The sequence below is a fragment of the Cinclus cinclus genome, chromosome 6 (genome assembly GCF_963662255.1).
Source record: "Cinclus cinclus chromosome 6, bCinCin1.1, whole genome shotgun sequence".
NCBI classification, from domain to species: Eukaryota; Metazoa; Chordata; class Aves; order Passeriformes; family Cinclidae; genus Cinclus; species Cinclus cinclus.
In genome coordinates, this window is record NC_085051.1 from 33,395,290 (window position 1) to 33,409,874 (window position 14,585).

General features: G+C 34.9%; 1 protein-coding gene across 3 annotated transcripts in view; it reads left to right on the forward strand.

The window, feature by feature from the left end:
* Positions 1-14,585, forward strand: part of DPH6 (diphthamine biosynthesis 6) — a 193,531-nt gene that overhangs the window by 124,461 nt on the left and 54,485 nt on the right. For 2 of the 3 annotated variants that reach the window (XM_062494401.1, XM_062494400.1), the window contains exon 13: positions 6,535-6,777. The exons of the other annotated variant lie outside the window; for it this stretch is intronic. In XM_062494401.1, coding sequence (XP_062350385.1) covers positions 6,535-6,777 — 243 coding nt within the window. The remainder of the gene's footprint in view (positions 1-6,534; positions 6,778-14,585) is intronic. 3 annotated transcript variants of the gene reach the window in all.

Sequence of the window (14,585 nt, forward strand, 5' to 3'; positions counted from 1 at the left end):
GTATTGAGTTTTTTCTATCACTTTAAGCTGTTGGATACTAGTATTTTCTACCTTGTTTGTCTGGACCCTGATAAGACCTTTAGTTTTTCTAGTGTATGCCAATTTAAGTGTCTCATTCCTAATCCCAAGCTCAGTTGTTAGGAATAGACTCATCTGAGTACATTTTTCAAAAATTTGTTTTGTTTGGCATCTTTATTTGAAGTGACATGAATAATAAATGAGGAAGTGTTAATCAGTTTGGAGGTTTTACTCCATCTTTTAGATAAGGTATGTTCATAAAGCTGAGTGTTCTGCAATTTTTCACAGTTGGCAGATTTGCTAATGTGGTTGTGTGAGAACTTGTGATTTTTTTCAAAAGCTTGAGAGGAATGGTAGGCTTTGTAAAAGGTGGCAGATTAATAGTCATGAAGACTAGAATTCCACTGTCCCAAAGAAGAAATGCATCAAAGATTAATACTCTTGTTAGCTTGCTCATTTTAAAATAGGGAGACTGCTCTTTTTATATTGAGGAGAGAACACCCTGCAGAATGTGGAGAATAGTTTATCCTCTACGGCAATTAAGTCTTTGAGCTGTCTACTGTAATTTTCCCTGAAGGAACTGTATGTACCCTGGGCACGAGTACAACACATGGGTCAAAATATGCAAATTAAGCAAAGAATATTTTTACCTCAATTTTGTTCATTTCCCTCTCTCTATTGAACATTCCAAGTTGACTAAAACAGGAATTGTGAAGATTTCAGTCTAGCTGTTATGTGCTCGCGTGTGTATTAGATGGCAAGCCTTTATCACCCACTTTATTGGAATCTTTCTAGATGTTTATAAGTACAGGTTCTGACTTTAAAAGCTGCAATTATTTTTGACTAATGTCTAATTCTCCCTTGGAATATGAATAACAGTTTTTGAGGTGGGTTTTCTTTGTGAAAATTTCAGTTTTTGAGTCATTGTCTTCGGTAAACCAGATATATGGGGATTTTATTTCTGTCAGTTGTAGAGCAGAATAAAATTGATTTGACATTGATCAAGATTTAAAAATAACCAATGCACTGCCAGAAATATGTATGCAACCATTACAATTTTATGTGATAAAAGTTTTTAAAAGATTAGTTTCAAGCCAAGACTTTGATCTTGCCTTCTCTTAAGTTTTTGACCCGATCGTCCCTCTCAAGTGTGTACATTGAGCATTTTGTTAAAATTCAAGGTAATACAGACCTTCAGGAATGTATTGGATGAGATTGCCTGCTATAAACCCAGCACTGTCAAAAGGCACATTTTGAGGTATTTGATTTTTAAAGGATTGCAGAGTTGTTTACAATTGGAATGTATAGAGTATGACTGGGAGATATTCATTATGTTGGTTTAGTATTCATAACAGTATTGTGGCTTCTTCAGATGCATTCTTGAGTTTAAAGAACTGGCAGGTTTTGTGCTGCTCAGTGTTTGTATACTGTGTACATGATAGTTGTCCTTGGAATCATTTAAATTAGGAAATGCATGAAATTTTTGGGTGTGTTGATGGCATTATGACACCATGTTCAATGTCAAATACGACTTTGTGGGATGATGTATCTTAATTTTCCTAAACTATAGAGGAAAAAAAATACAACCTAGGTTAGCATATATGAAATTGCAGTACTTCTTCACTTCTTGTTAAAAAAATGTTCTCTGAATTTTCAAGCCCCAAATATATAAATTCAGAGAAAAATTTAAAACAGACATTGATAAAATAAGTTTTAATAGTGAAGAGAAATACAAAATTATGAGTGTTTTGTAGTTTTGTAGCTTAGATGATCAGGTACATATTGAAACATCCATCCCAAAATAAGAACTAGCAAAATTCACTCACAGCATCTGAAAACTGAATTATAAAACCTTTAAAACTGTGAATATTTCCTGAGAAACTATGAATATTACAGGTAGTTCAATAAAATACCCATGATATGCTATTGTTTAATTGTTACTGAGTTTTTTGACCTAACTAGGAAAAAACCAAAATTATCCAAAGGGATGTTCTGAAGTTTTGAGTATGTGCAAACATTTAACTAAGCTATATGTAAAGTCTTAGAAACTTAAAAAAATTTTGTCAAAGGTAACAATAAAATTTATTACTGTTATTTAGGAATATATCCTTCATCCTTTAGCTACTGGTGACTGCATATTTTTTCTCACAAGAAAGCCTGTATCAAACTCAACTATGTGCTATGAACACATTTCTGGAATTTTCAGACTATAAATTTGTAACAGTTAAAGAAAAATGTGAATTATATTGAAGTCTGGATGTATTAGAATCATGTTAGTCAGATACAATTTGTTTTCATAGTGTGAACTTCAAGCTTCTCAATTACTGTTGTCTAAACAATGCCTTTAAAAAGTGTATTCCTACTAGTCAGTTGAATAAAAGATGTTACATTGGAAAAAGCAATTTTGCCATCATTATCTAAAACAAGAGGGCCCTAGGAAGAAAGGATTATCATATATTGAATAAAAAGTTCACCACCTTGCAGCTTTAATCCTGTTAGAAAAGATTATTTCTATCTAACTTAATCAGCCAGAGGTCTTTATTGCCTGGAGTATTAATTGATTTAGGTCTTCATTAAGGTCAGAGGTACCCGTGGCTGACGAGAGGCAGCCTATTAGTGTGTTGTCAGTTCTGCTTATTTACATTGACTGAGCCTAATGGGGGTTGTGTCACTGTTAGGTCAGGGGGTCACTGAACCTTTTGTGCATCCTGACCTGTTAAAGGGCAGCAGTCAATCAGCCACCAAACTGCATTCATAACAAAGATTTGGCTGACTGCATATTGACTCCTTCCTTCCAAGAAACATGCATTTGTGATGCAACTGTTAGCATTTTGCAAAGTATCTGTGTGTGAACGTTTGAATGTTTGAGATCACTCAGAAGTTTCCAACAAGTTTTATATTGTCAGTTAATCACTAGCAAGTTTTAATGATACCAGCAGGAACAGTGTCATAAACTTTCCATAGTTGCTCTCGGCCTTTAATAAAAAAACAACTCAGTGCATATCTATAGGTATCCTATTAATTTTGTTTCTTTCTAGGCCGCAGTAATTGCATCTTTTCCTTTCTAATTAGCAGCTTAAGTTAGACCTCAGTCAATTAAGTCTGGTTTTCCCACTGTTTCTTATCTTGATACATACATATATATATATATATACATATATATATATATATATATATATATATATATATATATATATATATGTATATATATATGAGAGATACATTGTGTCCTTTTGGTAACTTTGAATACTGTTAAAAAAGTATTAAATGGGATAGAACAGTTCCAAGTGGCACTATGTCAGTTCTTCTGACTGTTCATTTCCATACTATAGATGCTTTCCTTCTGTTTTCCTAATAAGTGAAAGCACCTTAGGGGAAAAAAAAAAGCTACTATACAGGTTTCCATCGGTTAAAGCCGTGCCCTAGGCCTGAATTATACTTATCCCTGCAAGACAACTACACTAAAAAATAAAAATTCTCAAATAATGTCTTTGTTTTCTATCTGTGAGAGCATGCATTCCATCCTCTCAAGTTTTGATTGTCCACTGAACTCCCCTGATTATTTACAGTTCTGCTGACTGAGTAAAACAGCTGCTCAACTATTATGTTAACTTACAGGGGACTCACCTTTCATCTACCTGGCAATGATACAAATTAAAATAAAAAGGGAAGAAATGGGGAATCACATGAGGCCCCATTTATAACCTGCTTACTGCTGTGAAGCAATACTGGAAATAATTTTGTGCAAGTGAGCATCTCAGTAGTATGAGGCTTGAGTTTTCAGGTTTGTCTTTGGTTCAAGTCTTTACTTAAATTTTATCACTGGAAATATGTGTATGGTCTGCAGTGAAAATCAAATCACCAGTGAGACATTCACCGTATACATACCAATCCTGTAGGGATCAATATAGATCCTGTATACTGTGGTTCTGTTTCTACGCTGTGTTTCCTGTATAATGCATGTCCTCCAGGCTGGATGCACTGTGAATCTATACCCTGAACGATCTTCTGTTATCCTCCTGAATGCTCCAAAAAGATAAACTGTTGCAAGGTTCTAGCAGGGTTTTGCAGAAGGCTTTCACAACACAAGTACTGACACCATACATTGTGACAGCTCCTCTTGTAAGATTTCAGTACTGTGAACAAGACAGTATGATGACTTCTCTGTTTTAGATGCCTTTTACTCTGCTCACAATTTTCTGTATAATGCTTCAAACATTTCAGAGACAGTCTTGAAATCTGCTAAAAGAGTGTTTGTACTGGTTTGCTTCTTTGTCCTTGCTGATTATTTATGCTTGCTTTTCATGACTGAGTCACAGGGAAGGAGAAAAGAGACACCCCTCCTCCTTCCCTTATTCTAAATTATGTCCCCCTGCAATACAGTTGCTGCAAATCTGTGGCCATTTTTTGATCCTTTTCCCCTCTTTTCCCCTTGCATCCACCCTTCCATAACATGGTGGCTTGTTGGGAACATTGTTTTTCTATTAATTGCATCTTAAGGTGCAAACAAGTATGTTAGGAACAGAGGGATTTTTCAATTGGTTTTTTAAAAAACTGCAAAATTCCCACTGAATCTTAGCCAAAAGTGGTGCCAATTTTGCTCAAATCCTTCAGAGATTTTTTTGACCTTGCTTATGACCAGTGGGGCTAATTGTATCAGAACTGTCCAGGATACTTTAAGAAAGTGCTATCTTGGTCTGTATATCAAAACACTGACAGATATTTTGTCGTTAATTAGTATTCATATTATGTCTCAAACAATCTGTTCAAGAATAGGGGAAGTGAACTGGTTGAACAGCTCTTCTGTCTACCTAATAATTAACATGGGTGATGCATGAAAACCCAGCAGCTCAACAGGGGAAAAAAAGGAAGAAATACTGTCAGTGTGGTTTTTGTTGGTTATTTTTGTTGGTTTTTTGTGGGTTTTTTTTTTGTTTGTTTGTTTTTCTGTAGAAGTATGAACTACCTGCATTGGAGTTCTTGACTAATGCATGGATTTCAGTTTACAGAGGTGAAAATGAATGGTTTGCTTTAAAAACAAACCTGTGCCCCTCTGAATCATATCTTTCTGAATTTGTTTCTCATCTTGTCAGTATGCCACTTGGTAGCTGGCTGGACTCCCTTGTTCAGTGGCACATATTCTAAAATAGCGCTGTAAAAAAAAAAAAAAAAAAAAAAAAAAAAAAGGAAAGACCATTTGTTCCTATAAATCAAAATATTGCTTTCAAATATTTTTTCCAAATTCGGGATTATATATAGCATTATCAAACAATATTTCAGGTATTATAAACCATTTAAATAGTTGATGTGTGTCGGTTGATATATTGTTTCGTCTCTGCCTCCTCCCCCTCTTCAGCTGCTAATCATAGAACTTGTATGCCAAATTGTATAAGATACTCTTCCAATAGTTACATGTGTGAGTCTTTTGTGAAACACAGACAGTTATGAGGACAGATTTGGAGTTGCATATGGGTCTGTCACATGGTTTGATTGCCATGTCTTCTAGGACACAGATTTCTTTTTTAATTATTCTTAATTCTGAGGAATTTTTACAGTTTATACAGTAAGTTCTGCAATTTTTTTCTGAAAGATTCCTTGCACAGTCCATTTTCTCTGTCTTTACTCCTAGCAAAATTCTTCCTGTGCTGACTTCAAAGCTGCTCACGCCCACCTTACTTCCCACTTCTATACTTAGTTTTCTTTTGGTAGTGAATAAAATTTACTGTTTCACTGATTAGGAAATGCACAGACGTTCTAGAGAAATGCAGCATAAGCTGATGAAAAGTTGATATTTATGTTGAGGTTTTATAAAAAAAATCTTTGAGATGTCTGAATAATAAGAATAAATGTTTCCTTTGCTGGCTGCTGTTAAAAAAAGTAGGTCTTCAGAGTGTTGCTGGGAAGATTTTGGAAAATAAGCTCAAAGTAACTGCATTGCAGTAGTAAATCTGTCCATGCAGTAAAGTCCATTTTCAGAAGGTGACCCATCTCTTTATTCTAGTAGCATTCTTCAGCATTTTATTTTCAATCTGCAATTTGCTTTTACCTTCTGGTGGAATATCATCACTTTTGTTCATACACAGTCATTTAGGTGTTCTGCTAATATATTTTGACAGTATTTCTAAATTAGTTTACTAAAGATGTTGCAGATATTTACTGATACTTTCTTATATGGTTTTCTATAAAACAAAACTTAAGGCATAGAAGATTAAAAAAATAACATTGAACCAAAGATAATGTGCATCATTGCTCAAAAGATAAGGAAAAAAGAGCATATTTAACCATGTTGGGGCATGAGTGTGATCCAGCAGCTATAACAGTCCACATCAGATTATTGCTTTGAGCTGACACATACATCCATGCATTATCGTTATTTATGTTTATCTTGCTCTGTTTGTAACAAATGATGACAAAGAACAGTACTATTGAAAGAAACTAGCTGGAAGAGAGAAAGGTGCTTCCCTTGTCTTTTGTAGACTCTCAGAGTCTTACGTACTGGATCTGATTCTCTCCTAGGTTGGTGATGTTCTCTACTGTGCAGGACAGATTGCTCTGGTACCTTGCACAATGCAGCTCGTCAGCGGAGGCGTATGCGCAGAGGCCAGCATTTCCCTCCAACACGTTGGGCGAGTTCTTCAGGCCATGAGCCAGAAGACTGCACTCCACCACATCATCACAGCCAGCTGCTACGTAACTGATAGCAAGAGCATTCCTGTTGCTCGCTCCATATGGCAGAAGAAGTTGAGAGAATGCAAAAAGGTAGCTGCCCTACCCATTTTCTTCTTTCTGGGTTGTCTTTTTTTCCTCTCTAAGTCTTGCGGTAATGTCAGAATTTTTACAGAACATTTCAGAGGGTTCAAGTAAAGGTTTGATTGAGCTGTTATGTTCTGGCTCATAAGTGGTTGCTCACAACAGAGAAAGAAAGCTTCTTAATAGGTAGTTATATTCACCACTAACTTTTTCTTAATTCCCCAAAGCATTGTGTTAAAGAACTCTTAAAGAACAGTCAATTTCTCTAACAAAAATGTGAACAATACTTCGTTTGAATTTCTTCTGTCCATATATTTTTGCATAATGAGAAAATGGGCATTTTATTTTTTGTCAGTTGTTCTGTTGAGGATTTTTTTTTCCCCACTTGCTTACAAACAATATTATATGATAACTGAGTTTAGCAATTTACTGCTCATTATTGCTCCATATTCAGCTGGACTTCCAAGACCACATCTGGACATGCCTGTCTGTTGGTTAACCCTTGATTAACAGCATAATAACTTGCACAGTGATTTACAATGGTGCCATAGTGATTCCTGATTTGTATGTGCTCCTTTTCTTAAAATAGCCATGGAACACCTAGACAGCATTAAAAGGTAGGGGCCACAAATGTTGTAAATAAGACGTAACTTCTCCCCAAATGTATCAAAACCAAATGCATTATTGCTGTATAATTTAATATAGCCTAATTATTATGCTTTCTGGGGGCTTGGAAGCATAGAATATGTTAATATTTTCATAGAAGAAGGAAAAATATATCTGAAACCTTCCTTCTATTTACCCTTCTCTCCAGTTTCTGCATTTGGCAGGTGTCTGAGTAAAGATACAGATTTCTCCTACATGTTTATGCATCTCAATTTGATTTGCTAACAAAACCCACTCCTAAATAGTGTTTATTACTCCTCCAAGACCAGAGTCAGATCCAATCTGAATTCAATTATTTTTTAAAATATATATTAAATATATATTTAAATAAAATTTTTGTTCTGTGACCAATTAGTAATATACCATGACCCAAAACTCTCTCTGCTTTCTGATTTTCAATATATAAGATTGGAAGACAGGTTGGTGGTATTTGCCAGTTCTTTAAAACTTCTCCTTTTTCCATATACAGTTTTTTAGGTCTTCCATAGTTATTATGCATACCAGCTATTCTTTATCAGAAAGTCCTTTTCTTCCACTTACTAAGATGACTAGGCAGAACTTGCTTTTTTCTTTTTTTTAGTTATCTGAAAAGCACTGATGAAGTTCCTTACTCTTGAGCTATCACTAATATCTGTTCCATGTCACTTTTTGATTGTTCAAGCCATAGCATAGAAAACTGATTGTTGTCCACATGTACTCCCATGTGATAGCTACCTGACAGTTTTCAGGAATATTTAAGAACATCCTGCAATCAGACAATCCTGTAGGATGTTCATCAATATTATGCGGTGCTTATCAGATCATAATTCAGTAATAACAGTATCAGATAGAAAAAAAATAATGTGTGTCAGAGCACCATCTAAAAATGCTTTGGAAAAAAACTGAATATAAATAGGAGTGAAATGCTGTTAACAGCTGCATATTCTTGTTTCTATAATTTTGTCAATAGTAGATTCAAACAGAGGAATTAAATTTTTCCTCAGGATATTTGTATTTTTTTTGATTAGTAGGGGTTTATGTACAAAGTGAAGCAGAGAAAAATAATTATCAAATGTTTCTCTTACAAGGAACTAGAGGGGGGGGGGGAATTACCCTGCTTTGAAAATACAGTTGTCCTTTTAATGAAAATAGAGATTTTGTATTGAAAAATTGCAAATTGTTCTTCAGTTGTACCTCTGCCTCAGTTATTCCACAGTATCAGTGAAAACAAGCAATGCAGTTTTTAGTTGAGAGCAGCCGTCCAGATGCTGTACTGGTGTTTTCTGTGGAAGACAGAATATGGTAGCCTTACTCTGAAAGCATATTCCTTACCTTTGTGGTTTTGTTCAGGTTTTGGTATCCCAGTTCTGCTGAATACCATGGCATAACATAATGGTCTGTTTTCACCAAGTAAGCTAAGTCATCCAGACCAAAAGTGTCTTATTATTCTTTATTTTAAGTGGCCAAAGGCCTGACACATTAGCCACCTAGAGAATACTTAATAAGAAAAAAATATTTTGCCATTGAAATTTTTCTCCTTTGGTCATTCATGAATATAGGAGTTTGTGCAAATGAAACAGTTCAGCTCAGATCTCATTTTTTGTAAGCTGTACATCATAAAATGTAGAACTAAAGATCGGATATGGACTCTATTTCTGTCCATTGAATGTTCTGTATTTAGTAGCAAAAAGATGGTATATAAAGATAACTGTATTTAAAGTGGTGACTAAATCATATGCATCAGAACTGCCAAAGTTGTTTTTCTTTAAAAGCTTGAGAAATCCAGCATTCTGTCATGTTGTGATACCTGGTAAATGTCTTCTACAGAAATACTACTGTCTGGCAACTTCCCTTGAATCCTTCTACATTTTTGATGACAGTAGTAAATAAAGCACAAAATGATTATATAAATTGTTTAGGACACCAATAAATTGGAATTAACAGCACATAATATAAAGAGAAGTATGAGAATTGTTTTCTGAATATGTTTATATAGCACAAAAGATTTACTTGTAAGAGCTGGATGTGGACATGCAGTTGCTGAAAGATTCATTTGAGACAAGGCCACAGGGTCAGACACAGTTAGCTGGACTTCAGAAGACTTCTTGTAATATTGCTAGTGACAACTGTCTTTTAGGGACTTCCTGAGTTACAAAGAGAAAGATCAATTACATTTAAATAAATTTAAATATTTTTTAAAATCTGGATAAATTACAAAAAAGTGGATTTCAGATTAGTATATTTTTTTCCTGAGGAGGTATTTCATATATTATAAACAGAGAAGTGGTTCTAGTAAGGATAGGAGGGGACTGTCAGAGAGGGAGCAAACGGTAACAGTAAGCAGGCTGGACCCCCTAGCAACTTCTAAATTGTTTCAGTCACCCAGCCTCTGGTCCCTTCTTTATTCAAGCATCATTCCTTCCTTCTTACACAACTCCTTTCTACTCCTGTCATCCTGATTTACCTCACTCCTTATGGCAGCTCAGTATCTGTGCTCCCAGCATTATTCCTGCATATAAACCCCTGAGCCTCCCTGAGCTCCAGTTACCCACAGTCATCAAGGGTTGTGTCCTTAGAGCTGGAATCCAGCCCCTGTTCCTCTCTCTTCTTCCTTCATATGTCTCTTTGAGTCACAGCATTGTTGGAAAAGCCATTTAGGGTGACAGAGGAAACAGAAATCTGGTGCAGGGATGTAAGGTTGTAGTAGAAAGGAAAAAAAAAAAATAGTGGGTAGGGAAAGATGAGAAAGCAGCCCCACCAAGGGTTCACTCAAAAGAACGCTACCTAAATCACAGGGTGAATGATCTTTGGATTGACATATTGAATGTACATGAGAGACTGTCTTTGTTAAAACTAAAAAGGTGTTGTAAAAATTAAGATCTAGAGTGAAGGAGCGGAAGTTGGCATTTAATTCTGTAGGTGCATAAAACTGCATTGTTGTTGCTGGAGAAATTAAAATGTAGTCAAAGGAAGAAGCGGTTAAAATCAGAAGAAGAAAATAAAACAGAGGCTGCAAAAATAGCATATAGACAATTATGCAAACGAATAGTCAAAACCTAGGAAGTTATATTAGAATTAACAAATGTGAGTGCCAGCCATCATCAGCTTTTTTCCACCCTATTTTTAAATTACATCCCTTCCACAGTATCTTTGAGATTGCCAGGTATACCTAGGCACATTTTGATACTCTTGAGAGGAGATAAATTGAGGGACCTTCTCTAGCATGCTTAGGAGCAGTTGTGTGCTAGAACAATTTCAATCTAATCCAGCAGTTGGCATTTAGGGGGTATTTGGGCTTTGTGTCTTCTTGGTGCTTTTTTTTAAGTAGCAAAAAAAAAAAAAAACAAAAAAACCACACAGAAATAAGCTTATAGCATTGCTAAAACTTTCTGGAAGAAGAACTGACAGTTTTCCAATTAAGTCTCATCTTGTGTTTTTCTTTACTTCACATATTTTAATGACAGTGTCATGTAATATGATGATTTTATAAGCGGTTTTGCTAACTCATTCAGCAAAGTAATCAATAGAGAAAAATAAGCCAGATGGGTTGCAGTCCATTTGTATTGGGTGGGACAGATGGCATTATTGATAGATGGAAATATTCCAAATAATTATTGTATAATGATATAACAGTGACTATGCCTGCAAAATTTTATTAATTTACTTTGTGAATGCACTTTGTTCAGTAGGGCTTGAGTTGTACCATTTAGACAGTGTTCTCAATATATTTAGTTGGGAGCTGATTCTACACCCAACTTCTCCTTCCCCTACCCATGGGCTTTCTGTGCAGAGACATCCCTGTAGTATTTTGTTAGACTGTTTCAAGTGGTGGATTGTAGTTCTGCCTATACCACAGATTCCCCTAGGCTAACTGAGATGGGCAAGATCATGATTAGATTTTTCTTCTACCTCTGAATGATTGTTTTTTGCTTTCTCCTGTTATCCTCACCCATACAAAAAAGAAATGTGCTGTGCTGTCTCAAGATTTCAACCATTCCAGCTTGCTTAACTGCTGTGTTCTCTTTTTATTTTTTTTTTCATCTCGCTAATTCCCAGCAAGATTTGGTATAGCTAAATAAATAAAATATATAAATTCTGATAAACTGTATAATGAATACTCATTTCAACTGTTGCTATTCAATTGTATATTCCATGGAAAAGTACTGTGAATTAATTCTTTCTGTGAGAGAAGAGCACATTAACTTCATAGCAGAAAAAATTTGAGGCAGTTTGCTGCTTTTGACATAAATTTGTTTATAAAATGTCTGAATGCTAAAGATTAGTTTCAGTTATTTTAGTTGGATGAAATCTATTCAAAACCTGGAGGCAGATTTTCCAGAACTCTCTGGAAAGTTATCTCTGATTTCCTTGTTATAAAAAGAAAAAATATATTAGGAAATACTTTAGTATACTTAGTACACAATGTTTTGTTATCAATGAAAAGTTTAGAATCGTTTGTGTTTGTAAGTGAACCCAAAGCATTGGTGAATGGAGATTCTGAGACAGTAAAAACAATGTGTTCTGTTAAGATTAGATGACCAAGTTGCATAGAAAGATAATATTTAATGTAATAGCAAGATGTATTAATAGCACTAAGGTCATTATATCTTTTTTTTTCAACAAGTCATTTTACACATAGTACTTTTTTCTTAAATTCTGATATTATAGGTCAATTCCCCTCTGACTTTTCATACTAGGCAGCTACCAATGTATTTTCCATCCTCACTAATGAAAAATCTCCTTGGTGAAGTACTTTGTGTGACACAAAAAATATATCTTTTTACTTTCATAACACTGCTTGCATTTGGACATTGGGAGAGTCTGGTACTCTCCCACCAATAATTTTCTGAGCAAACATAGTTCAAACTTTAAACATTCACCAGCCCATCTTCATCTGACAGAAGCTTGCTTTTTTTTTATTATAAGAGTTCAGGATGAGTGGCTGTGATGCCATAATTGTTTCAAATCCAGCAAAGAGTGCTGCAGTTGACTTTCATTCTGTCAGGAATGCCAGTCGGGTTGTTGACAATGTGTGTCTTAATAGTGTGTAATGCAGAAGTGATGGGAAAAAGATTCACAGTGTTTTATCTGATATATATTGTGAATGGGTTCCACACTTATTTCAGCACTTGGGTAACTTGATGCCAAGTTTAAAAATCTAAATTAAAACCTTCTGGACCAGATTTATAACCTGTTTAGATGTCAAAGATGTAAGTACACCCAAACTAGGATTTTTTAAAGGTATCTAAGAGAAGTCATTGAGGGCACTGGGCCCTTCCAGGGAGCCCCTGTATCATACCTTCTTTAACACTCTGTAAATACCATTGGTGCTTTCCTGTATCTTTCCACTTTGCCTTACGAATAATGTAGGTCCCAAGTATAAACAAGTTAAATCTTGAACAAGAATCTGTCTAGCTACATGCAGTTGTTTCCTGGAGTAATTAGTGTGTTTTCATGGCAGTCATTTAGAATGGCATCATGCATCTGTAACAGCAGTCTGTGCATTGTTCAGACATTCCTGTCCTATTTGAAGTATACAGACTGTCATGAATTTAAATAAAATTCATGCATTCTCTAACACTTTATACTAAGTACAACAGAAGTAGCTTATGCTCAAATAGTGGAAGTTGAAGATTTTTCTTGTTGCAAAGGATTGCACAAAGGTTTAAGATCTTCTTTTACCTATAGAGAAAATGACTATAAAACTTAAAATGGAATATTAAAAAAACCTTCCCTGATTTCTGTGAGAAGTTGCATATTTTTTCACGATCCTGAACAGATGTTTCTAAGCTAGTAATATTCAGGTACACTTTTTTGTCTAATTTATTGTATGTATTGGTAAATATCTTTATTTAATGCAATCGTTAGATTTTGAAAAAATTGTTGTAGATTCTGTGTCCTGTAGATAATACTATAGGTAATATTAACTTAATTGGTCTCCTTTTACCAGTTTCTTGAACAAAGTAGTCAAAATATGAGTAGTAGAAGTAAACAAGTATTATAAAGGTAATGTGATAGATTAGAACACTGCTACCTTTACATTGCAGGAAAATCTCACATAGGTTAATTGACATGATTTGTAATATCACCAGAAGAAAATTAAATAGTTTTGAAAACCATTGCTGACAGCCAGTACCTATGCTTATCAAAAATTCAGTAGGAGGAATATGCATGTTTTTGTTTCCCCATTTTTGTCCCATCAGGTTTATAACATCCATTTTGCTACTAGATGCTATTTTGAATGTTGCACAGTTTGATGGCCCACGTTGAGAACACACAGTACATTAAATTGTGCAGTGCTAGTGTGTCTTTCATCTCGTGCCTAGTGTATTTCATTTTCCCTGCGTTCAGATTAGGCAAAGCCTTTCTATTCACTTGAAGCAACTGTAATGAGAATATTTAACACAGGTCAAATGCAGATAGTGGAAATCCAGAGATCCTTGGGAATAGTCTGCCATTTGACACTGGACAACAATGGGAGGCGAAAGGTTTGCCACTTGAACTTTTTCTTAAAAGAGGACTATAATATTCTATTTGTAACATTAGCAGAGCCTTAAGAATGTTTAAAAATTAATATAGTTAACTAAAAGAACATAACTTTAACTAAAGTAATTTTTAGAAATTGAATATATATGTATAAAAATCATGTGATTGCATAATAGTCTAATGGGTATGCGTGAATTTAAATTGTAGAGTATAAACAAAAAATATGAACAATAGAAAATAAGAAAGGAGAGCATTTCTTCTGTGATCATATGTGGAGATATCTACAGATAAAATCAAATCCTCAACTGGTTAAAGTCAGCATAACTGATTTCCTTGAACTGATTTACACTAACTTATTTTCCATTTACAGGTAATATATCCATGCATTTGAATGTTGTTTCTCAGGTAGACAGAGTGAAGAAATGCATGTCAAGTTATTCAGGGTGGTAAACAGCCTAGTTTATCCAGTCTGACTGATCTTCCCCTGCAGCAGATACCTTATAAGACTGGTTTTGAGTGATTCTTCATCTCCTTTGCTGAAAACATTAATTCTGTTTTGAGCCTGTCACTTTTGTGTTAAGCAGGAGTGCCTATATGCACCCACTGTTCGCTTAGGCCAGAACCTGTGGTTAGAAGTCCAATAATGTGTGATGACTGCGAAAGCCATTAACAGTTTCATCCCTGAA